The sequence below is a fragment of the Danio aesculapii genome, chromosome 14, assembly GCF_903798145.1.
Source record: "Danio aesculapii chromosome 14, fDanAes4.1, whole genome shotgun sequence".
Taxonomy (NCBI): domain Eukaryota; kingdom Metazoa; phylum Chordata; class Actinopteri; order Cypriniformes; family Danionidae; genus Danio; species Danio aesculapii.
The window spans coordinates 8,026,536-8,053,560 of NC_079448.1; the positions used below are offsets into that span (position 1 = coordinate 8,026,536).

The 27,025-nt window shown below is 34.7% G+C and overlaps 1 protein-coding gene across 1 annotated transcript in view; it reads left to right on the top strand.

Annotated features, from left to right (window-relative positions):
• Positions 1 to 14,871: 14,871 nt before the first annotated feature.
• abca1b (ATP-binding cassette, sub-family A (ABC1), member 1B) overlaps positions 14,872 to 27,025 on the top strand; it is an 84,082-nt gene continuing 71,928 nt past the window's right edge. The window contains exons 1-3 of the mRNA XM_056472321.1: positions 14,872 to 14,981; positions 20,125 to 20,225; positions 23,212 to 23,305. Of these exons, the coding sequence (XP_056328296.1) occupies positions 20,160 to 20,225; positions 23,212 to 23,305 (160 nt within the window). The 5' untranslated portion in view covers positions 14,872 to 14,981; positions 20,125 to 20,159. The remainder of the gene's footprint in view (positions 14,982 to 20,124; positions 20,226 to 23,211; positions 23,306 to 27,025) is intronic.

The window sequence follows — 27,025 nt, forward strand, 5'->3', positions numbered from 1 at the left end:
TCTATATAAGGTCCCAGGGTTGACAATGCATGTCAAAGCACAAACAAAACATGAAGACAAAGGAATTGTCTGTAGACCTCAGGACAAGATCGGATTGTCTTGAGGCACAAGACTGGGGAGGTTACAGAAACATTTCTGCTGCTCTGAAAGTTCCAATGAGCCATCATCCGTATGTGGAAGATGTTTGGAACCACCAGGACTCTTTCTAGAGCTGGCCGTCCATCTAAGCTGAGTGGGGGAGAAGGGCCTTAGTCTATGAAGTGATCAATAACCCGATGGTCACTCTGTCTGAGCTTCAGTGTTCTACTGTGAACTGAAACACTAGTCAGAATAGAGGGAAAGATGAATGCAGCAATGTACAGAGACATCCTGAATGACAACCTGCTTCAGAGTGCTCTTGACCTCAGACTGGGGTGACGGTTCATCTTCCAGCAGGACAACGACCCAAAGCACTTCACAACAACTTTTTGAATGTTCTAGAGTGGCCCAGCCAGAGCTCAGACCTAAATCCTATTGAACATTTCTGGAGAGATCTGAAAGTGGCTGTACATCGTCGCTTCCCATCCAACCTGATAGAGCTTGAGAGGTACTGCAAAGAGGAATGGGCAAAAATTCCCACAGACAGGTGTGCCAAGCTTGTGGCATCATATTCAAAAAGACTTGAGGCTGTAATTGCTGCCAAAGGTGCATCAACAAAGTATCGAGCAAAGGCTGTGAATACTTCTGTACATGTGATTCTTCAGGTTTTTTAGTTGTAATAAATTTGCAACAATTTCAAAAACTCGTTTTCACATTGTCATTATGGGGTATTGTGTGTAGAATGTTGAGGAAATAAATGAATTTAATCCATTTTGGAAGAAGGCTGTAACATAAATAATGTGCAAAAAGTGAAGCGCTATAAATACTTTTTAGATGCACTGTATATTAAGAAAACTGTTAAACCAACCAAGCATTTTTAAAGTTTTTTTTGTTTGTTTTAGCTGTTGAAATCACAGTTGCTTCAAAAATTCAAAAAAAGAAACATGAGCATGTGACAAAAGAGAGATCAGGCAATGTATTGAAATCTGAATTTAACTCAAATAGCTGTCAATCTGCTGATCACATGGTAATATTTATTACAATATAGATTTTAATTAAAATATTCAATTAATTTCAAGCTTTTGTGTGCTTTTCTCAGTAATTAATTTTTCAAAGCAGCTTTTACAAAAGGTGCACATTATTGCATTACAATCAAATTCAAAACCTTATGGTTATTAGGTACCATTACTTTATTAGTTACTAATAACGTTAATTAACTAATGACTATTTACTGAAAACTTTATCAGTTAAAGATATTATATATAAATGTTGTTAACCTGCAGTTATACAGTATATAGTGAAGTCAGATATGCAGATGTTCTTTTAATCAATTGTACATTTAATTAATTAATTAATTAATTAATATGTACTTTGATTAATTGTTTCATGTTATTATGACAATGTATTATTAGCTATCTTTCTCTACGTGCACGTATTGTAAAAACAAGGGTCATGACCACCATTATCTCTCACAGCTGGGTGGAACATTCAATTTACTCTCCTACATTGTGTCGATGTGCAATATTCAGCAGTTTAAGCAAATATCGCATCTTATTATGCAGTGATTAAACATAGAAGAGATCCTGAAGTTTCGTTCACATCTGCGGGAGGCTGTTTTGCTTTGGCCTAATAAACAAAGCAGGTTTACTCCTTAAACTCGTGCAGCCTGAACTTTCCCCTTAAATGTGATGAAACAGCTTGACGTGTCGGTCACACACTTTCATAGTCAGCAGGTTTGCTATGTCTCACTTGTTTTTAGTCTGTTTACAGCCTGGATGTTTTTATTCTTGAATAAGGGCTTTTAAGCTCAAGCGTAATTTCTTTTTGCAGTTGCTTCTCATAATTATAGTCTTTCAAATTACACTCTATTCACGGCATGCTACTAGTACTTTAAGTCTGTGTGAATTGAAAACTACAATGTTTATGTTGCTAGCACACATGCTTATTCTTGAGGTGAACAATTAATCCTCTGAAAAAAAGTTTGTTTTGGTAATCTACAATCAAAATCTGACCTATCTTCCGTGTTTGGGGTGAAGGTCCTTCTCTGTTGACATCAATTTGATGATGTCCCCCCTTCTCAATATTCTGTTTCAGTTGGAAGTACATAAACATACTTATAGAAAACCTTTAGTAACTTCCAGTTTATGCTAATTTAGGATTCATCCTTGTCCAATGTTTGCAGTTTTTCTCTTCAGAAGTTATGATTGAAAAGAATGACACTGTACTCATTTAAAATACTTGTGGATATTTTTAATCTCCTTAAACTCGACTCACACTGTGCAATTTTTAATCATCTTTTAGGACTGTAGCTTGTCAGACTGAAAACATGATTCATATGTCGCACTTTAAGGTCCCAGTTGTCAAAATTTCAGTGTGTACAACAATCAAAACGCACTAAACCCAGCCAAGATTCATCTTAAGTTTGTTCAACACAATCTCACAGCAATTCATAACTTTTGATTTAGTGGCTAATTCGTATGAATTTGTACGATCTCATTCTTACAATTTAGTATGATTCGATTATCCACCAGACGGTTTGGTTTAGGGATGGGGTTGGCTACCACGACTCCTTTTTAAAATCGCATTTTCGTACAACTGAACTCATACGAATTCGCACAAATTAGCTAAACTGACAAAACGTAAAATAGTTCCTCTTGAGATCAGGCTGGATGTTTGACGTCATCAATCCATGACTTGAAAAACATATGATTCAATTCAATTCAATTCAATTCAATTCAATTCACCTTTATTTGTATAGCGCTTATACAATGTAGATTGTATAAGCGCTATACAAATAAAGGTGAATTGAATTGAATTGAATTGAATTAAATCATATGTTTTTTATATGTAGATTGAATGTAGATGAACGGAAGTTATATCTAAAGGGCATAATAAAAAAACTGGATTGTGGTGTCACACTGTAAAAAAAAACTTTCTGCGAAGATTTTGAGTTGACTCAACTTAAATTGAGTCAAATGCAATTAAAATGTGAGTCAACTAAAAAACACATGTAGCAAGTTGCCTTACAATTTTAAGTCAATTTTTTTTTTTACAAAAATGTACACTGTTAAAAATGCTGGGTTCCACATAATTCCTTTAAGTTGTCCCGACAAAAATCGATTAAGTTAACTTAATTGTTTTGTTTTTACAAATTTAAGTGGACTGAACATAAAACATTTAGGTTGTCCTAAAAACAAAACACAAGAATTGTGTTGATCAGCTTATCTTTGAACAAGCAGCAATAAACATTTTTAAGTGTATCTCCTTCAGTTGTCCTTCAGACAACCTGATATTCATACTCTTTTTATGTTTAAGTCTGAAAGCACTGTTGCCAGTAATGCCGAGTTCAGACTGCATGATTTTCAAAGTTATTCTGTCACAGATGTTTTCACACTGCATGGCTATCTGGGTTAGCATTTTGTCACTGCTTTGTTTACACTGCAAGATGGTTCGGTGACAGGGGGTTTCACATTGCGTGACTTTACAATAGGAAGAATTGCCGACAACTTTGTTCAAATTACATCTCACAACCAAAAACACGTCGTATATCTTTTGTTATTAACTACATAATGAGAAAGAAGCCTTTAATGGACTAGAAAATGTACATATTTGCTCACCTGGGTTTGAAGGGAATTAGCAATTTCTCTTCAACCCGGTTGTGGTATTGCTCACATGACATGTCAAACAGACACGGGTGCTTCTGCTAAATTTACACTAGTTTTTCCTCCATTTCTTGGGTCCAAATAAATTGAAAATGAGCGTTTTAAACTTCTCCCCCAACCTCCCACTGGCCTGAAGATACCCATACTAGTGGATGCTGCTCTCTCATTGGCTGTAGGTGAACGCTGTTATTTTCAGTCAGAATTCATTTCACATGGCATGATTTGAATCGCCGACAGCTTCAGATATTTAGCATGTCAAATATCTCACGGACATCGGCTACTCATCTGTGATTTTCTCAGATCACGTCTTTAATAGTTCACACTGTGTGATAGTTACTGGCGTGAACGAGCAATGATTTGCCAGTGATTTCAGGCATTTGTCAGCGATTTATCAAAACCTGTCGGCAAGTCAAAATCGGGGCTAAAATCATGCAGTCTGAACTCGGCATAAGTTAGAGCAACTGCCCTTTACAGTAACTTACCTGTAAATGTGTTTTACAGTAGCAGGGCCCTACCACAATTTCATTTTTACAACAGTGAAATAGCCTTACTGCAACTTCTTTTTATGGTAAAATGCCCTTTACCACATCTTAATTTTACAGTACGACAAATTTTACAGTAGTTTTACTGTAATTTATTTACATTTTACACTAACAGTACCAAGCATTTATTTTTAGCCTTGATAAATTCCAAACAAGTGACTAATTCTTTCATTAAATGTTTCATTTTTGTCTTCAACTATAGTAGGAGTACTTGATCACTTTGATTACAGTAGATTACCGCTATTTCCTAATATGCAGTAAGTTACTGTGGAGGTTTTAAAATGACCCACAATGCAGTGCATATTACAATAGTGAACTGTAAAGAGTGTATGTGGTATTTTACTGGCCGTTTTTGCAGTAAATAACTGTAAAATTGCAACAAAGTCTAACAGCGTTTTAATGTTCTTGTATTGTCAGTTCAAGCATAAAAAAAGAATAAAGCTGTAATATCGCCCTAACCTATACCCCAATCCCTAACCCCAAGCATAATCTGATAGTCAGGATATAATGGAATAGTAATAGCCTATGAAATCAGTGCAGTCAGTGCAGAAAGGAAGGACAACAACAACAACAACAGAAAAGCACATGCAAGGTGCAACCATTTAAATAAAGCCATTGTTCGTAACATGTTCAGTAACCTTCATTCTAAAACTATGCAAGCATAAACAATCTGTTGTTAATTTTACTCATAACATACCCCCTGAAGGCTTAAGCTGGTCATGCTAGTGTGCATGTGTCTAGTGCCTGTGCTATCAGATTAAGGCTATGCATTTAACAGTATACTTTGGGCTTTACTCTGTTATTGACACAGAATAATGTGATATTTCTGTTTTGTATTAATGCTCCTGCTCTTTGCATCTAGTCTTCCGAGTGTCATTGTGTCGAAAGCATCAGTCCTGCTCATGTTTTATGTGTGTGAAACAGCATGAGAGAGGACTGAAAGTGGCAGGTATTTGCCTGCAGGACACACTGACCTCACATCTGAGGAATCACTTACGTCACTGACAGACAAAGAGAGAGAGAGAATTTGTGAATTTATATGAAACTTACAAAGTGCCTTTGGATTTAGGCTGAATGTGTTGCTATTACTTGTTATTATAAATGAAAAATAAGTATTAATAAATAAAAATAATAAAAGTGTTACGCTTCTAACCATTTTTAGAAACATATGAGCAATTCCAGCATTATGGATGTGACATTTGCAGTAAAATCTCAAAAGATAAATACACATAGAAAGTATATGCTAGCATTATATTTGTAACACTGGGAGTGACACAGACAACTGAGGTGACGATCCATGTGCAGGTTTATTGGGTAGTCAGGCAAGCAATGGTCCACACAGGTGTATAAAGGCAGTCCAGAATCGTAGTCAAAAGTATCAGGCGAGAGGTCGAAAGGCAGGCAGCAGACAGGGACAAAAAGACAAACTAGGCTAAGGTCAAAACATGGGAAACAAGACAAGGAAAACACGTTGAATTGTCACTTTACAGAAAACAAGACTCAGCAAAAGAAGTGAGTGTGTGTGCTGCTAAAGTAGAGTGTGTAATCAGTCCAGAAGCAGCATCAGCTGTGGGAGTCTAATCAGTGGAGACTTGGAGCAGGTGTGTGTGTGTGTGTGGCATGACTGAATATGTAGTCCATAAGTTGTAGTCCAAATGTGTTTGTGTGTGAGATCCAGCGATCTTTGGAGTATGATCGCTGGTGATCGTGACAATATTGAAACATCTGTTTATATTTTTAAACTACTAACCACAGTGTTATAGAGTCAGAAAAATATAAATCTGCAAACCTTTTTTAGATTTTAAATGAGGAATATGAACATGCGTTATGGATCTGACCAAAAAAGCATGCGAGTTTGCAGTATACAACTCGTTTTAGATATTCTGTGTATTAAGTGAAGTTTTCAAACTAATTTCGAGAGGAGCACGTGATATGATTGACTGCAGCTGGCCACTCATCTACATTCACTAGTTAGCCAATCAGATTAACCCCAACTCACTATAAGTAGCCTAGCTAGAACTACTCTCTTATCTTCGTTTTCCGAAGAAACCCCCCATCCACCCCTTCTCCTCCTTTTTTCTGTTACCACGGGGAGCTCTCGAGAACCACCTGATCTCGTACTCCCCTCATATGCTCTATGGACCAGGCGGGAGCCCTGGGCTCACCTATCTCCGAGCTCAGGGTTCTCTCCCGGGACAGCATGCCAAACTTGCTAACAGTTGCCAAGCAATATCTAAGTGTGAACTCTTGAAACTGCACAAACCAAAGAAATAATTATAATCAAAGCGATAAGAGTTGGCTCATTGTAGAACAAAGATGACTGATATTATTTTATTAGAAATGTTTGCATTTATGAGGAAAAAGCTCTGTTGTGAATGTGACGTCTCTTCGTTATGAATGTGACCGATGTGGAATTGGCACTTGTGTGACTTTTATGATTATTTGAAAACATTTACAGAGACGAGTATTTTTACACTACTGTACAATACAAATACAAACCTACACAAAAAACCTAGAAAGTGTCACTATTTTGGCAAAAAAAAAAAAAATCATTGCAAGGTTGACATTTAAATGGAATTGCTCTTATACTGATGAACTTTTTTATAGAGAAATCGTATGAGATTTGGGTTCGATACTCCCTGCATTTTTCACATCTGCAACTGTCAAAGCATGTCATTGCTGATTTTCTGGAGCTCATCCAGCAAACTCAGACTGTCAACATTCTTTCAACACACTGCCCATTCAGAAACATGCTTGTTTTGACATAAGCAAATGCAGGAGACACAATGTCACTCTAAACTCAAATGTCTATTTCAGATGCTGGCACATCTTACAATAAAAAGACTCATTTACAATGTATGTAAATTATATATAAATGCAAATGCTGCAACACATTTTACTAATATCTGCTAACTATTTTATTTTATCTTCACCTTGATAACAGTATAGATAATATTTGAGTTATTTTGCAAGATAGTATTAAGCAATTTAGGTTTATTATGCTAATTAGGCAAGTTAGGGTAATTAGGCAAATCATTGTATAACGATGGTTTGTTGTATAGACAATCGGAAAAAAATACTGCGTAAGGGGGCTCATAAAATTGACCTTAAAATGTTTATTAAAAAATTTAAAACTGCTTTCATTCTAGCCGAAATAAAATAAATAAGACTTTCTCCAGAAGAAAAAATATTATCAGACATACTGTGAAAATTTCCTTGCTCTGTTAAACAGCTTTTGGGAAATATTAGAAAAAAGAATCACAGGAGGGCTTCAACTGTATGACAACGGCTACACTTTCTTTTCTTTTCCTTTAGAGTTTTGACAGGGACAAGTATGTTGCAACATGTGTCCCACTTCCTAGAATATAAATCGGAAGCATGATTTTTTCATTATTTCATCACCCTCATCCACTAAAATTGGCAGAAAGTTTCAGAGTCTTCCTGCAGCAGATAATCTGACAGCAGAAGGCTGTACGTGCCAACAGCAAATGCAATACATTAAGCAGTAATATCAGCTGACCCTTTCTCCAGATACTGAGATCACTGATAGGTTATTTCAGGTCACCAACTGTTTTTAAACCTTCCCGTTGTCTTCAAAAATAGACAGTGTGCTACGAATATCAATTGTCATGTACAAGTTGAATACAGTAGAAGTCAAAATGATTCGCCCTCCTGTGATTTTTCTTCTTTTTCAAATATTTCCCAAATGATGTTTAACAGCAAGGAATTTTTCACAGTATTTCCTATCATTTTTTTCTTCTGGAGGAAGTCTTATTTGTTTTATTTTGAATAGAATAAAGGCAGTTTTAATTTTTTTTTAAACTATTTTAAGGTCAATATTATTTGCCCTCTTAAGCAATTTTTTTGATTGCCATCATTATATAATGATCTGCCTAATTAGCCTAACCTGCCTAACTAACCTAGTTTATCCTTTTAATGTCACTTTAAACTGAATACTAGTATCTTGAAAAATATCTAGTAAAATATTTTGTACTGTCATCATGATAAAGATGAAAGAAATCAGTTATTAAAAATTAGTTATTAAAATTATATTAGATTTTGAGGAAAAATTATACAGGGGGGCTAATAAGTCAGCAGGGCTAATAATTCTGACTTCAACTGTAGTATTATCAAAAACAGTATTATCTAATCTTATTACATATTTATCATTGTTTGGTAAAATATTGTTATATATTAAAATATTAATCATAAAACGCAAACATAACACTTACTTTCCCATTACTTTCCTTAAAAAGTAATTAGGTCTCATCAAAAACAACTAAGTAACATCAAAATTTGGATATTGATCAGTGTTGGGTTAAAAAAGAAGTAATGTATTACAATATTAATCTTAAAAAGAAACTCAAAAAAAAAACATAACATAACATAGTAACTAAGAAACACATTTAGGTCCGTTAATATTTTTAATACTTTGGTATTGGTATCCTTGTTAGTTTGTCTTGTCCATATTTTTTTCAATTAATTTTTACTCTGTTAAGCACTTTGGATAGCTTTGTTTAATGTACTACATGAACACACTTTACTTACTTCCTTATTTACTTTACTTAAAATGAAAGGGACCTGTTATGATCCAAGTTTTAGGAACAACAAACAAAAACTTGACTTCTAGTTGATTATTTGATGTCAGAAGTGGCTTATATGAAAGGCAAAGGCCTCTAGATTATGCTTATTTTACCAAAATAAAGTATGATCATGCCTCGATTTTTAATTATTTAATTATGACAGTAAGGTCTGACTTTGCTCAGACAAAACTCGTCACTAAATAATGTACAGTATAGAATAGAAAGTCATGGTGCAGTGGAAACAGAATGAATATTGTGTATGACTCCGATAAGCTTGGAGAACTGCATCCATACATCTCTGCAATGACTCAAATAACTTATTAATAAAGTCATCTGGAATGGCAAAGAAAGCATTCTTGCAGGACTCCCAGAGTTCATCAAGATTTTTTGGATTCATCTTCAATGCCTCCTCCTCCATCTTACCCCAGACATGCTCAATAACATTCATGTCTGGTGACTGGGCTGGCCAATCCTGGAGCACCTTGACCTTCTTTGCTTTTAGGAACTTTTATGTGGAGGCGGAAGTATGAGAAGGAGCGCTATCCTGTTGAAGAATTTGCCCTCTCCTGTGGTTTGTATGTAATGGGCAGCAATGTAATTTCTCATAGCCCCCATACTGAATGTAACCCCAAACCATGATTTTTCCTTCACCAATCTTGACTAATCTCTATGAGAACCTTAGATCCATGCAGGTTTCAGTAGATCTGCAGTATTTGTGATGATTGGGATGCAGATCAGCAGATGATTCATCTGAAAAATCGCCTGCCACTTTTCCAAATCATCAACTGGAAGTCAGGTTATTATTTGTTGCTCTTACAACTGGGATCGACGACAAGACTTTTGTCAGGTAGTGTACACTGTTGCCACACAACTGTGTTTTAACCCCTTATAAAAGGTGATTTTGCATAATAGGTCTCTTTAAAAAAAACAATTTAAGTTTGTAATATATAACTTTATAGTAACCTTACCCAACACTTATATTGATATTAATTCTAGTCTCTTAGATGAAGATGTCATTGGAACGTATATATGTAGAAAGTTGGACACTGAGATCTTCAGCATTTCTGGAAATGAAAATGACTCAGTGTTTGTGTTTCTCTTAATGCCCGATTACCGGATTGATGACTGGAACTTTTCTGAATTTTGCAAACTTTCACAATGTCAGTTGACATGATATTACGTCACCTCAGAGATACACTAAGCACGGACAAAGTACATCTTGGCATACGCAATGGCACTCTGTTTATACCTGAAAAGCTGAGCATAATAAAGTGATTTATAAAGGAAAATGTTTCCTTGATAAGGATTAAAATATTAGGAATGCATACTTAAAAATTATGAGGGGAAATGACGATGAGGTAACTGTCTACATTTTATTAAATGAAAATATTGTGCTCTCTCTGCATGTTTGCTTTGATGGCTAAATCCCTTCCAAACAATGAATTAATATTAACCCAATTTACTGCCAAGCCCTGTCTGATGTGCTATTTTAGTATCACTGTGAAATTATTAAAGTTTTTATTAATAGTTTTAATTGTTTTTCCTTCTCAACTTTTCTTTTTTTATTCCAAATTAAAGGTTTTAGTATTGTAAATATATCAGTGTTTTTATTCGTTTTATTTTAGTTATGTTGTTTTTAGGCTATAAGCTGGATGAAAACTAGATGTTTCTTTTGCAACTTCCTGAAATAAAATAGATTTTGGGTTTATTGTGTTATTTCTTTTTTAGTTAACTAAAATAAGCCTGACTATATACCGATTCTCAATAATATTAAGGTCAGGACTCTAGGTTGCTATTTTATTATTTTAATGTTTTCAGCTTTGAGGAGCAGCCTTACCTGTTTTGGTGTGTGTGTGGCGCTCAATGTCCTGCTTGAAAACTGCTGACTTAGTGATGAAAACAGGGAAAATAGTTTCTGAAGGAGAAAACAACACCAGACCATCCTGACAAAATAGAAACATTTGATCACATTAAAAAAAGACTTGTTACAGCTATTTTTGTTTTGTTTTTATCCTTACACTAAAAAAAAGATTTTTGCTAAACTGTTACAAACAATTTGGATTTAAACAAACATTATTCATTCATTCATTTTCCTTTCAGGTTAGTCCCATAACACACAGCAAATCACTGAAATAATAAAACACTGAAATAATAAAAAAGCAACCATGAGTCCTGACCTTAATATTATGGAGAATTGGTATATTTTCAGACTTATTATTCATTTATTCATTTTCTTTTCGGTTAAGTCCCTTTATTAATCTGTGGTCACCACAGCGAAATGAACCGCCAACTTATGCAGCATATGTTTTACACAGCGTATGGCCTTCCAGCTGCAACCCAGTAATGGAAAACATCCCATTCACTCATGATCATAAACTACAGACAATTTAGTTTATTTACCTATACCACATGTCTTTGGACTGTGGGAGCACCCAGAGGAAATCCACGCAAACACAAGAAGAACATGCAAAATCCACACAGAAATGCCCACTGACCCAGCAGGGGCTCAAACCAGCGACCTTCTTGCTGTGAGGTAACAGTACTGAGCCACCGCGTCGCCTGATTTGGGTTTTTTTTTCTTTCTTGTGAACTATAATAAGCCTGACTATATACTGATTCTCAATAATATTAAGGTCAGGACTCTGGGTTGCTATTTCATTATTTCAATGTTTTCAGCTTCAAGGTATAGCTTTACCTGTTTTGCTGTGTGTGGGGCTAAATGTCCTCCTTGAAAATTGCTGAGTGATGAAAGCAGGAAAAAGTAGTTTCTGAAAGAGAAAACAACACCAAACCATATTGAAAGAACTGAAACATTTTATCAATAAAAAAAAGACTTGTTACAGCTGTTTTACCCTTACACTAAAAAAAATGTTGCAAATAAGTTATATGTGTTGAATATGTGTCAACCATTAATTTAAACTTTAATTTGTTTCTTTAAATTCAGCCCAAATAAATAGTTTACAACCACTTAACGTTAAAAAAAAATTTTATCCAAGAAATCCTCTTTCAAACATTTTTTTTCAGTGATCAAAATACAACTTTGCTTTGGACCAACCTAAAAATACCGTAATTTGTTACAGCTAAATTTATGCATTTACCTCAAATTATTGTTTTGACCTGGTTGAAAGAGTAAAGGTTAATTAATAATAATCAAACGCATTTAGAAAATAAAGATATGTTGCTGTGCACACTCAAAAATATACATATTTTTGCTTGTTCAAATTTCATTCATTCATTCATTTTCTTTTCGGCTTAGTCCCTTTATTAATCTGGTGTCGCCACAGTGGAATGAACCGCCAACTTATCCAGCATATGTTTTATGCAGCGGATGCCCTTAGCTGCAACCCATCACTGGGAAACACACTCATTTACACTCAAACACTTCGGACAATTTAACTTACCCAATTCACCTATACCACATGTTTTTGGACTTGTGGGGGAAACCCGAGCACCCAAAGGAAACCCACGCGAACACGGGGAGAACATGCAAACTCCACACAGAAATGTCAACTGATCCAGCCGGGGCTAGAACTAGCGACCTTCTTGCTGTAAAGCGATTGTGCTACCCACTGCTCCACCGTGATGCCCCGCTTGTTCAAACTACTTATTTAAAATAAGCTGAAACAACTCAATTATTGAGATTTCATTGGGACAATACATTTTTTTATGTTCAATCCACATAAATTTGTTAAAAGTGTTAACTTGTGTTGGGACAACATGAATTAATTGTGTGGAATCCAGCATTTTTTTTTTTAACTCAGATTACGTTACATGAAAAACTTGTTGAACGTTACATTGTCTGAAAGAGATTTATTTTGGCCACAGACAGTCTTCACATTTGCATACTTGGCAACCTAAGAGTGAAGTCATGTAGCCGCTTGACATGAAAACTGCTGGTTTAAAGTAAAAATACTACATTGAGGAAAAAATAATGCTTTAAATTTTATCCAGGGGGCAAAAAATTTAGTTAAATTTAATAAAACAGGTACAGTTACAAATTTAAACTTAATCCAATGTAAAAATGTGCTTTAAATGAAAGACAGCAGTATTTTTTTAGTGCATGAAATGATTTCTGCACACTTTGGGTTCAGTCTTTACCCAGCTTCACCATGAACACAAGATTTCCCATCAGACTCAAATAAACTTGTTTTCATCACTGAAGTGAACTTTGGATCAGTTCTTTGTCCACACAATGTGCTCCTCAGCAAAGATTAGTTGCGTCTTTTGATTCTTTCCACTGATGAAGGTTTAGTCACTGCAGATACATTTAGTCCAACTTCTCTTAAAGGGATAGTTCAGCCAAAAATGAAACATACTCACTATTTACTCACTCCCCAGTGGTTCCAAACATTTATGAGTTTCTTTCTTCTGTTAAACACTAAATAAGAAAACTGAAAACCTGTTGGTTTTGACATCCATAGTAGTAAAAACCAAATACTATGGAAGTCAATGGTTACAGGTTTCCAACATTTTTCTAAATATCTTCCTTTTGGTTTAACAGAGGAAAGAAACTCAAAAGATTTGAAACAAGTAAGAAGTAAGTAATCTATGACAGAATTTTCATTTGACAGATATCAAATGTTTGGAGGACTGTCAAAGTCTTAGTGTTAGATGTCAATTTGATTTTACATGTATTGTAGGGTGTAAATCTGTAATCTGAAACTGAAGCTTTCTGATGACAAAAACATATCTTATTTTGATATATATTTGTGTCATTAATTTGGTGGTCGTGTGTTGATGTCAAAAGGATGTCAACGTTTTTGCATTTTTTGACATGTTTTTTGATGTATAATTTGCAACATCAACATCAAGTTTCCCACTAAGTGGGTTCTCTAACTGCTATACAGTTTATAAATAGATTTTATACATATTTAAGTTTTTAGCAGCATCTGTGTCAAGGAAGGTGCCAGGTGTTTCAATATAATGACATCATCAAACAAAATAATTATTTAGATATAGTATTTAATTTGTTTTTATAAAATATTGATTACTTGACTTTCCTTAAAGTGAGTTTTTACATTGCCTTAAAATGATTAAGTAAATTAAGTTTGCACATAATTTTAAAACAATAAGTTATGTCAACTTAATACTTCCAATTTACAAGGGGTTTACTCACTTATTAAGCAAAGTAACTAATTGCTTTTTGCACTGTAAAAATATCCATAAATTAGCGGTTTACCATATTTTGTGAGTCATATTTTAATTTTCTTCTGTTATTTATTTATTTGAATTGCCTTGATCTTCATTCCAACAACTTTAAACCTTTGAAAATTTTGAAAAACTGACTTTTAAATTTTACACTACACAATCCTGGTTGCCTTAAAATTTTAAGCTGAATCAATGAGTCCATCGAACTTATATTAGGTTAAACTGACTTAAAACAGCATATTAAATTAAGTTAGAAGTTGATTAACTTAGTGAAATAAGATATTATGAATTAAAAACATATGTTGTCATGATTCTTAATGATTCATTTCATGACATATGAACATTTTAGTGATATATTGTCAGCATTAGTGTTGTATATTATAGTCTTTATACTCTCCTATTAGTCTTATTATTTCTTATTCATTATATTATTTCAAACGCTAAAAATATGTCAATAAAAGTCACTTTGTTAAACTGTAGAGTTGCATTTTCAACATCAAAAGTCGACAGAGCAGAGATCAAGCTCCAGCAGTGCAATTCAAAACTGTAAATGCACTGAAAACACTTGTGAATCACAAATAGTGTTTAAAAAGTGTTGATTAACAGACATTGTTTACAATGTGAAAGCAACAACAAATTGTCTGGTTTTTTTTTTTTTTGTTGTTGGAAAAATGGAGGTAGAAGAGAATGTGGTGTTTTTTCTATGGTATTCATTTGTCAGCAGATGTTTGCTGTTAAAGAGCTGTTTTGGGATCCACGTGTTGATCCAGACCCAGTTAAATATGCAGGAGTCTGGATGACCGACAGTAACCCCGGCGCTCCGAGCGGATGCGCTATAAAACCACTTTAAACCCTTCAGATGCTCCTTCACACGAGAACCACTGGCGTCAGACTCCACAAGGACGAATATACATCTGATTCACAGGGATTACAACGAATGTCCAACACAGGTCATCAGCTGTGTCTGGGTAAGAATCTTTTCTGCTTGGTTTTCTTTAACAGAGATTGCGCTTTCTGATGTTTTGAGGTGAATGAGCGGAGCGTTTTAGGTTACGGATATTATTGAGAACAATACAAACAGACACAAGGCACTACAGTATCGACATTTTAGTATTACCGAAGGAAGAGTTAAAGTAGTCGAATTAATGAATGAAAGTTCAGTCTGACATAGGTTTTCTCTTCGGAAAGTCTTCAGATAAAAATTTTGAGACAGTTGTTGTTTATGTGGAAAACAGCTGTAAAGCTTCTGAAGCGAAACCAGACGTTTTCAAAATCAACAAATAACAGCAAATATCAATGACAGATGATAATGTGAGCTTAACTATAGACAGAAATATATAAAGTGTAGTATGAGAACAAGAATTTGGAACAATGAACAAAACAGACAAAGGTTTGTGGGGAAAAAAAGAAGAAAGAAACACGAAACCTTTCATGTCATGAGGAAAAGAAAACTAAAACGATAAAGTCACAACGGTTAAAGAAGATAAATATTAATGATTAAACTTTTGAAGTCTTTAAAATGAATTACAGATTAAGGAAATGAAAAAAAATCTGAAAATACACTCAAAAAAGATTTGTGCTGCACTGTACAACCCGATAAGTTAAGATAACTCAAACTGTTTGGGGAAACCGACTGCTTTAGGTTTTGAAACCAAATGGTTTGAGTACTGTAAACTATATATATATTGAGTCATATACACATATATTATTTGTGTTTATATCATTAAACATTTAGAGTATTATTATTAACAACCATTTTAAGTCCAATTATCAAACCGATATGGGTTCAGTTAATAGAATGAATTGAGTCCAAACAACTATATACTGTAGCTACTCAATTGGTTTGGTATTGATTCTAGCATTGAGTTAACACAAAAAATAGAATTAAATCATTCATAACTCATTCAGTTTGAGTTCTGCTTGATATAATCAGATTTTGAGTTACCATAACTCTTTCCCTTTAAGTCAAAGTAACTTTTTTTAAATTATAAGTTAAACTTATTTCATTTAGTGATATTCACTGTTAGGTTTTACAGTGTGCTTGTCCACACTACTTATTTAAAATGAGCTGAAACAACACAAGATTTTTTTTGAGACAACTTAATTATTTTATGTTTAATCGACTTAAATTTATTAACTTAATACTTTTGTGTTGAGGCAACCTAAATGATTTGTGTCGAACCCTGCATTTTTTAACAGTGTGTGCTGTAATTAAATAACAAAACTTACTGGGATAAGCTGAATTCATGTCATTTTTAAAACAATAACTTCTTATAGTGTACAAGAAGTCTTTTAGACCATCTGCTTCTGTAATGGTGGAAGACTGAGTTGAGTTGCGTGCCTGAGAAAGAGGTCTGAATAACATGCAGCCTCAAGCGTTTCATTGTGATCTGAGCTTAACTTAATAAGAAACACACCTTCAATTATACTTAATGACAAGAGGAATCGTTTGCCATCAAGTCGGTTTGTATTTATCAGTTAGTCACCTTCTCTTCAGATCTGTGCATGTTATAAGATATAAAATGAAGTGACATGCTCTGGGCTTTGGGAAAAGCACTGTCCCGGGAACTGTGATGAATGGTACTGAGGTACATTTTGTTTTAGACTTTGAAAATGTGTGCAGCTACCTTGCATTCCTCATCAGTTTGGTATTAATTGAGATTAAGGCAATAGATTTTTGCTTTGGTGCTTTTAAAACTTGTTACGAGAAAGGAAGATGGACATTAAACTGTCAATGTTTGACATACAGAGCTACAAAAATGTGAATAGCATGTCAGATTGATCTGGATGTTTGATCAGAAATGTCTTATATTCTAGAAAGAGTAGGACAAAGAATTAAGACATTTAAGTGATCTCCTTTGTCATTTTTCTTACAATGATAAACCCCATTTGATACACACATTTATGAAAAGTGCGTTGCTGACAAAATAATTAATTGATAAAATAAAAAATAAAAAGTGATTGGTTACTTAAAAAGTGAGTAAATCCATTATAACTTGGAACTGTTAAGTTGACTAAACTTAAGGTGCATGGCAACCCCTGATTAATAACGCAGGGAATCTGCAGGATCTTAAAAAGTCTTAAAATGTCTTACATCTCAAAAGCTAAATTTGAGGTCTTAAAAAGTCTTAAATCTACTGAAATATTGTGTTGTAGGTCTTTTTTTTTTTTTACAGGTGTTAATTTTCCTTTGTTCACGTATAGCTACCCAATCTGGCCATTAACGCTCATACAATCACCAACAATCCATCTCAATAAATCTTTTAACTTTTTATTTAAAAATAGTATTTAATTTTTTTCCTTACAGTAACATTTGTTTGACATTTCTCCATTTGTTTACTGCTAAAGATACTGACCCGACGTAGATTTTGTATTATTAAATTATTATTAGCATTGTATTATTAAATGTATTAAATTATAATAATGTTTTGATAGGGCAAGTGAAAATCTTTTACTACTGGGATATTCAAATAAATATCCTTAGCATTTAGCCCTGTATAAGTCAAAAATTTAATTAATAATGGTCTTAAACTGTCTTAAAAAGTTTTAAATTTAACTTGGTAAAACCTGCAGAAACCCTCTAAAGGGACTAAGCCTAAGGAAAATGAATGAATGAACTTAATATGCATAATTATGTGCATAGTTCATTTACTTATTTTTGAGACGAGTTTACTCAATTTTTTAAGTAAAGTCAACTAATCATTTTAAAAGCAATGAGTTTACTCACTTTAAAAAAAATAAGTAAACTAATCACTTTTTACAGAATACAAAATGCAATTACTGGTGTCATATGAATGAAAGTAGGCAGCGCGGTGACACTGTGATTAGCACTGTCGCCTCACAGCAAGAAGGTCGCTGGTTCGAGCCTCGGCTGGGTCAGTTGGCATTTCTGTGTGGAGTTTGCATGTTCTCCCCATGATCACGTGAGTTTCCTCCGGGTGCTCTGGTTTCCCCCCACAGTCCAAATATATGTGCTGTAGGTGAATTGGGTACGCTAAATTGTCCTTAGTGTGTGTGTGTGTGATTGAGAGTGTATGGGTGTTTCCAAGTGATGGGTTGCGGCTAGGCATACGCTGCGTAAAAGATATGCTGGATAAGTTGGTGGTTCATTCCGCTGTGGCGATCCCTGATTAATAAAGGGACTGAGCCAAAAAGAAAATGAATGAATCAATATGAAAGATAGTTAATGCTTTTTAGTAAGTAAAACGCCTTTAAGTAAAATTTGAAAAACATCCACCTCCAAGTGTCTTTTTGCTATAGGTAATCATAAGAATAACTTTTATACAGATATTGATGTTTCATGATGAATACGTTGTGGATTGAAGCAACCCAGGTTTACTTGATTATGCATACACCATTTAGTATGAAAAAAGTATGAAGGTATTAGTATATCAAATATGATTTTGACAACTGGTTTACAGTAAAGGGTATCAGAATTGAATCTGACATTTTGCCCATATAACTATAAGCAACTATACCAAATAATATATTCTCTTAATTAGATTATGAATAAAATTGAGATTTTTAAACTCCAAATGAAGAGTTTAGATGCAAAACCCTTCAAATTTTCTTCTAAAATTAGCATGTTTCTCCTATGTTAGGGCACAGATTTGGTTATTTTCATCACTTTTAATGTAAAATAACTAAACATAAACATAAGGGGATAGAACAAAATGTTCAATGTATAAGAAAATTCCAAAGGTTTTTGCATCTGAACTCAAGTTCTCTTTTCTCATACTATATGAACAATAAAACGATGTGTTAATAGATACTCAAACACATTTTAATAAATTAAGGCTATGTATGTTTACAAACTGTTTAGTTTCCAAATTATATTTGTATATTCATTGTCTTCATTTGTCAGGCTTTACAGGGTCAAAGGGATAGTTCACCTACAAATAACAATTTACTCACCACTTATTCCCAAATGGTAACTTTCGTTATGTCTCCTTTTTCTGTTAAACACTCAAACATGATATATTAAAAAATGTTTAAACTGGTAACCACTGACTTCCATTGTAGGAAAAACAAATACAATGAAAGTTAATGGTTACTGGTTTACTTTTGTGTACAACAGAAAAAGGTAACATCTTCTTTTGAGTTTTTTCTTTTGTTGAACACACAAGAAGATATTTTGAAGAATGCTGGAAACCGGTAACCATTGACTTCCATAGTAGGAAAAACAAATACTATGGAAGTCAATGGTTACTGGTTTACTTTTGTGTACAATAGAAGGAAACATCTTCCTTTGAGTTTTTTTTTCTGTTGAACACACAAGAAGATATTTTGAAGAAAGCTGGAAACCGGTAACCATTGACTTCCATAGTAGGAAAAACAAATACTATGGAAGTCAATGGTTACTGGTTTACTTTTGTGTACAATAGAAGGAAACATCTTCCTTTGAGTTTTTTGAGTTTTTTTTCTGTTGAACACACAAGAAGATATTTTGAAGAAAGCTGGAAACCGGTAACCATTAGGTTTCATAGTATTTATTTTCCCTACTATGGAAGTCAATGGGGACCGGTTTTCAGCTTTCTTCAAAATATCTCCTTTTGTGTTCAACAGAATAAAGTAGCTCCTTTAGACGCTTTGGAACAACTTGAGAGAGAGTAAATAATAAAAAAAATGTCATTGTTAGGTGAACTATCCCATGTTAAGTTTGGTTTCCATCCCTGCTCGTCTGACACAAACCTGATCATTTCTGTTTCGGCGCCACTGATTAAATCACCAAAAGCATACAAACAGCGAGAGCAATGCGAGTGTTAGATGAAGATCATTCATTGTTGCATTTGAATAGCACCATTAGCATAGAGCAAGGTCTCAACTTCCAGCAAACCTGTGCATTCGGAATGATCAAACCATTAAGAGACTCTAACGGCCTGCGAAATTCCTTTCTTGATGAATCTCTGACACTACAAGGTCCACCACTTCCAGGAATTCTGGGGGAAAAAAGACAGGAGAGATGAAAAGGGAAGACGTGTGAGCGAGTGAGCGAACGTTGGAGAGTCAGATAGGAGCTGCTGCACTTTGTCCTGGACTTTTGAGCTGCTCTGTTGGTCACTGCTGGATGCTTTTTTGTCAGTCAGCCCCGTCTCCGTTGTGTCATTGCAGTTGAGAGCTGAGCGCGAAGAGGGACCCGAGTGAAGATGTCCATCTCCACTCAACTGGGTCTGCTGCTGTGGAAGAATTTCACCTACAGACGGAGACAAACGGTAGGACAGCACATTGATTTCTATATATATATATGTATACACTCAATTATATTTGCTACGTGTTCAAGCTACTTATTTAAAATGAGCTCAATCAACAAAGTTCTTGAGTTTTTTTGGGGACAATTTAATTGTTTTATGTTCAATCCACTTGAATATATGAACAATATTTTATAAACAATTAACTTATGTAAACACTCTTGTTTGTTTGAAGTACTTAAATACAATGAGCTGAAACTAAACAATTCTTGAGTTTTTTGGGGGACAACTTAATTGTTTCATGTTTAATCCACTTAAATTTGTAAAAACAAATAAGTTAACTGAATTCCTTCATGTTGTCCTAACTCAAATCAATTGTGTGGAGCCCTGCATTTTTTACGATGTATCCTACATTGTCTGCTATTGAGATTACATTGATTTCATTCAACTGTGACAATAATTTCATGCCAAATGTCGTCAATGTATTTAGTAATATAGTTTTAAATGTTGCTTTTCGAGATCATTGTTGCAGTTTTATTCATTTAAGATCCTGACAATACAGTTCTATAATCTCGAGTTGTTTATATTCCTTAACAATCTGTATGTAAAGTCATTTTTAAATGTAATTTCAATTAATAAACACTGTAAAAAATGCAGGGTTCAACACAATTCATTCATATCGCTCCAACACAAATTGATTAAGTTAAGAGACTTAACAAATTTAAGTGGACTGAACTGAAAAAAATCAAGTTGTCCAAACGAAATCTCAAGAATTCCGTTGTTTCAGCTCATTTTAAATAAGTAGTTTGAGCAAGCAACAACAAAAAATGGTTGAGTGTAGAATGCTGCTATATTTTGACTTAAAGGGATAGTTCACCCCCCAAAATAATAATAATTTACTCACTATTTACTCACTCTTAAGTGTTTTTTGTTAGATATTTTGAAGAATGCTGGCGTTTTCATAGTTTGAAGAACAAATACTGTAGATGTTAATGGTTACAGGTGTCCAGCATTTTTCAAATGTTTTTCTGTGTTCAACAGAAGTGAAGGGTGAGTAAATGATGACAGAATTTTCATTTTAGGGTGAACTGTTACTTTAAAAGCTTAAGTAAGTCAGAAATATGCCCTGATACAGGATAAATGTCTTTCTTCTCAAAAAATATTTTCTTCTAGAGTAGTTTGTTTCTTAAACCTTTAAAAACACTGTATCCTTTTATGGTACACTGTTAATCTGTATCTGGTAATTCAAAGTTGCATATAGCTAAGGATCCATGTGTGTTTTCACTTTTGTATTTTGTATTTTGGCTTTTATTTCTGCTCTGACAACTTTTGATGTTTAAAAGTTTAACATAACAATTTTTATTAAAAATAATTTGTGTGGTCTGATCATGCAAATTATGTTACATTTTATATTTAACCACAGTATAAAGCCACTTTGTTAAATCACAGTTACATTCAAAATGTAACTAACATTAAAAGTTGTCAAAGCAGAGATCAAGTTCCTATAATGCAATTTAAAAGCGTAATTAAGGTGAATATAGTTGTGAGTTACAGGCTGTAGGCTACTGTTAATCAACAGATATTTCTAAAACATATTTTGATATTAACATGGCACTGAAATTAGTGTACTACAGGGTATTTCCAACAATATGTTAATTATGCATAATTTCATTGTGTGAAATTATAAATAAAATATCATATTCCAGCTAACAGGGAACATTCTCAGAACATTTCGTAATGTTCCTTAAAAGTTGTGTAAATGTTAATAGTATTAAAATAATATTTTTGGACCATACTTGAATATGATGAATATAATGTGGCTGGAATGTTCTAATAATGCTTTAAATAACAATCTGATAACATTAATATAACATGAGACTGAAACATTATAAATATGTTTTGAATAACATTAATATAACCAAAAATGATATTAATATATAGTCTGTTACTATAAAACTGTGGAGATTTTGAATATTCTAAGAACCTGCCACAATAACATTTTCATAACTTACTCCGAATGTTAGGGAAACGCTCTGAGAACATTAATATGATGTAAGTGGAATGTTCTAATAAAGTTTTAAAAAACAATCTGAGAACATAAATGTAACATGAGACTGAAACATTATAAAACATTTTGAATAACGTTATTATAAACCAAAAATAACATTAATATATAGCCTATTAATATAAAAAATGGATGTTTTGAACAATCTAAGAACCTTCTACAATAACCTTTTTATAACTTACTCAGAATGTTATAGAAACAGTCTGAGAACATTAATAAAACGTGAATGGAATGTTCTAATAATGCCTGAAATTACATTCTGTGAACACTATGAGACTGAAACATTATAAAAACATTTGAACAACGTTATTATTATAACACAAAAATAACATTAATATATAGTCTATAATTATAAAAACTGGACGTTTTGAATATTCTAACAACCTTCCAGACTACAAATGACAAATGATCATAACAAATGATTGAAATAATGTTCTAAGAACATTCTATAACATGAGATTAAATGTTTCATGTACTGTTCTAATTAATTCTAAAAACATTCAGAAAATAACATTATATAACTTAATGGCAATGTTAAGAAAACAGTTTTAGAAACTACATTTACACTTCCTGGAATAATACCCTAAATCGCAGAAGATCATGAGCAAATGTGGTCTACCGATCACAATGCTGATGCATTTACATTGAGTTTAAAAATAAGCACTATCCACAAAGCAGCTAAACGGAGCAAAGTGTGGTCAGATAACTTTCGTCCCTGTTGGGTTTACTGTATGTCTGTATTCCCAACGGATCTGTCCCGTCTGCTGTTGTACTATATCTGGTCTGATCGATCATCTATCTTGCATTAATAATAAATGCAGTTCATAAACCTGCCCTTGATGACACTACACACCAGAAGCCCTCAGACATTAGAGACCGAGAGCTCCTGCACTTTACAGAAAACGCTGACCGACTGTTTTTTCTCTCTGTTTTCGACATGTGCAGCTCCAACTGCTGACGGAGATTGTGTGGCCTCTCTTTATTTTCTTCATCCTGATCGCCGTGAGGTTGTACTACCCGCCTTATGAACAACATGAATGTAAGTACTTGTATATTTTAAAAAGTTTCAAAAGTGAAGGAGACAACACAACTCAGCACGTATTCTGTTTTGTATCTTTAAATTCCTGACCTGTCATCAGAAAACCAATCAACGTGTTGCATGCGAATCGACTATTGCAATGCAACCCGTGCATTTTAATTACATAATCTAATCAGATGGTGCACACGAGGCGAAAATGCACGTTTCGCTTCATTGCATGATGCTTTATGGCGCATTATTATCGGATGTGTCAAGCGCGCAGGGTGTTTATGAGTTGTCACTGATAACTAGAGCAATCAGTGTTCTGTGAGTCGCAGGTGGTTCATAGAAATTTAGGAGGATGCTATCAAAAGCATGATGGGATTTTATTCATTCATTCATTCATTTTCCTCTGGCTTGGTCACTTTATTTACCAGAAGTCACCACAGTGGAATGAATCACCAACTTATCCAGCATATGTTTTTGGGACTCAAACCAGTGATCTTCTTGCTATGAGGCGACAGTGCTAACCACTGAGCTACCATGCCGCCCTGATGGGATTTTAATTGCGCCAAATATACAAAGTGGCCACATTTTACAGTGCATTTGAGATGCCCCAGCGTTAAAATGATAGTTCACACACTGAATTCTGAAGCCAAAACAATTGGTTTGTTTTGGGTCAACATAAAGGAATTACGTTAACTTATTAGTTTTTAGAATTATTACTTACTGAGTGAACTCAGTAAGATCTTCAAAAGATCTTCTTTTATGTTCAACAAAACACCAAATCTTGGTTTGGAACAAGCAGGGGCAGACTGGCCATAGGGAGCACTGGGTTTGGAACAAGCAAGGGCGGATTAGCCATAGGGAGCACTGGGTTTGGAACAAGCAAGGGCGGACTAGCCATAGGGAGCACTGGGTTTGGAACAAGCAGGGTGGACTGGCCATAGGGAGCACTGGGTTTGGAACAAGCAGGGTGGACTGGCCATAGGGAGAGCTGTGTTTAGAACAAGCAGGGGCAGACTGGCCATAGGGAGCATCAGGTTTGGAACAAGCAGGGGCGGATTGGCCATAGGGAGCACTGGGTTTGGAACAAGCAGGGGGGACTGGCCATAGAGAGCACCGGGTTTAGAACAAGCAGGGGGGGCTGGCCATAAGGAGCACTGGGTTTGGAACAAGCAGGGGGGACTGGCCATAGAGAGCACCAGGTTTAGAACAAGCAGGGGGGACTGGCCATAGAGAGCACCGGGTTTGGAACAAGCAGGGGGGACTGGCCATAAGGAGCACCGGGTTTGCAACAAGCAGGGGGGATTGGCCATAAGGAGCACCGGGTTTGGAACAAGCAGGGGGGACTGGCCATAGGGAGCACCGGGTTTGGAACAAGCGGGGAAACTGGCCATAGGGAGCACCGGGTTTGGAACAAGTCGGGAAACTGGCTAAGAGAGCACCGGGTTAGGAACAAGCAGGGGGGACTGGCCATAGAGAGCACCGGGTTTAGAACAAGCAGGGGCGGACTGGCCATAAGGAGCACTGGGTTTGGAACAAGCGGGGGAACTGGCCATAGAGAGCACCGGGTACGGAACAAGAAGGGGGGACTGGCCATAGAGAGCACCGGGTTTAGAACAGGCAGGGGCGGACTGGCCATAGAGAGCACTGGGTTTGGAACAAGCAGGGGCGGACTGGCCATAAGGCGCACCTGGTTTGTAACAAGCAGGGCCAGATTGGCCATAGGTCTTCACTTACCGATCACTGCACGCACTCCCCCTCCCCTACCACATCCAGTTCCATAACTGCCAGTCCTCGCGCTCTTCACTTACCGATCGCTTAGGTGGCATGAGGTACATTAACTTTCCTGGCGGAAAATACTGTCCCAGTCCACGCTAGTCCATTAAGGGTGCGTAGATAGACAAAACTTCTATTTTTATGTCAACTACCCATTAAATATCAGCTTTTAATTCTGTGACAATAATTATTGCATTTATTAGTTGGTTTTTTGTTACCTGCAGGATTTTCCAATACTTATAGTTCTTGAGATCAATATAATAATTTTTTAATAAGATTTATATGTATTTTCACAACAAAGCACAAAAAATTAAGCAAATAATATCAAAGGTTTGAGAAAAACTGCATAAAAAAACATGGACTGTTTTTTTTCTCAGCGTATCATTATGTTTTATTTGATAGCTTTTATTGTGCCTGATTGTGTTTATAACCTCATTGGCAAGTTAATAAAAATGATGTCACAGTGTCCAATGTCACAGTAAATCTAGGGCATAAACTACACTCTCAAAAATAAATATTTTTGCTGCTTATTCAAACTCCTTATTTAAAATGTGCTTAAACAACACAATTCCGGAGATTTTGATGGAAAACCTAATTTTTATGCTATGTCCACTTAAATTTGTTACATTACTTTAGTCTATTTGTATTGGAACAATATGAATAAATTGTGTGGTACACTGCATTTTTTACAGTGTAGTCAGGGATTCAGAACAACGCAATACATTTAATTTATGCCATAATGCATATATGGTTTTGTGAGATTGTGAGTTTGTGTTGTTCTTTGAGGAACTGTGATGATTAGTCATGAGATTCCGGTGATGTCCAAATATGCGTCCATTTGCTACTGCTTGGTTTAGACAGGAAATAGGAGGTGTTTGGAGATTTCAGTTCTCCTTACATCTGGATTTATGTGCAGATGGATGACCGCATCCTTTTTTTCTTGGAAGTGATTAAATGGACACAAAGAACAATGTCCTTCATGTAGTTAATCAATTGTGAGACTCTGGAACCGTCAATATGGAGCTACTGTAAATTCTGCAAACACGCAAATTATGCAGATATATAAAACATTTCTTTAAATGCATTTTAGAAGATATTGATTATACAAAACATAGATTTGTGTAAAATTTCCATTTTCATTAACAGTTAAGCAATATTTTTTGTAAAAACTGCAATGATCACAATATAAGGTGTAAAGAAAGAGTTCCATGATCTATAAATCAACTTTATAATGATCATTTGAATAATAGTTATATATTTTTTCCCATAATGTAATGATAAAATCACAAGGCTTTACATCCATAATTTGTTTAGTTAAATAAAACATACTTTTCTAGTCATCTAAACTTCAAAATATTATAACACAAAATACTAAATATATCTATAAAAAATAGTTATAACCTGATTAATAATTAAAATGAGTTAGAGTAACATACAAAAACATTTGTCGTCGTGATCTTTTTGATGCCTTATTTTAAGGTACAGTATTCACTATTAACAAACCATTAACTATGACTTTTTGGCCAATAAAGTGTTAATTTGCCTGTTATTGATAGTCAATAAGGTATACTTGGATTTATGACTAAGGATGAAGAATAACATGCTTTATAAACGAGCAATGTCACTCTAGTAGCACTGCGATAAGGCTGTATATTGGCACTGGTGGGAGGCGTGCGCAGCATCGTGCCTTAGTGTTCCACCAGTGACAGTATACAGCCATATTGCACTGCTACGAGTGTGATATTGCATTTATACAACAGTTTGACGGCATAATTGTGTATATAAAAAAGAAATTCAAACCCTTTTGGATGAGGAACTACTTTCTTCTGCCATTCATTCACATCTGCAGCTGACGTCAGAACAGCAGATACCAAACAAATTCACAAACGTCACTTTAGAGTTAGTATTTGAATGATTCTCTCGTGTAATGTCTAAAGTGATGACAAAACAGGTGATTTT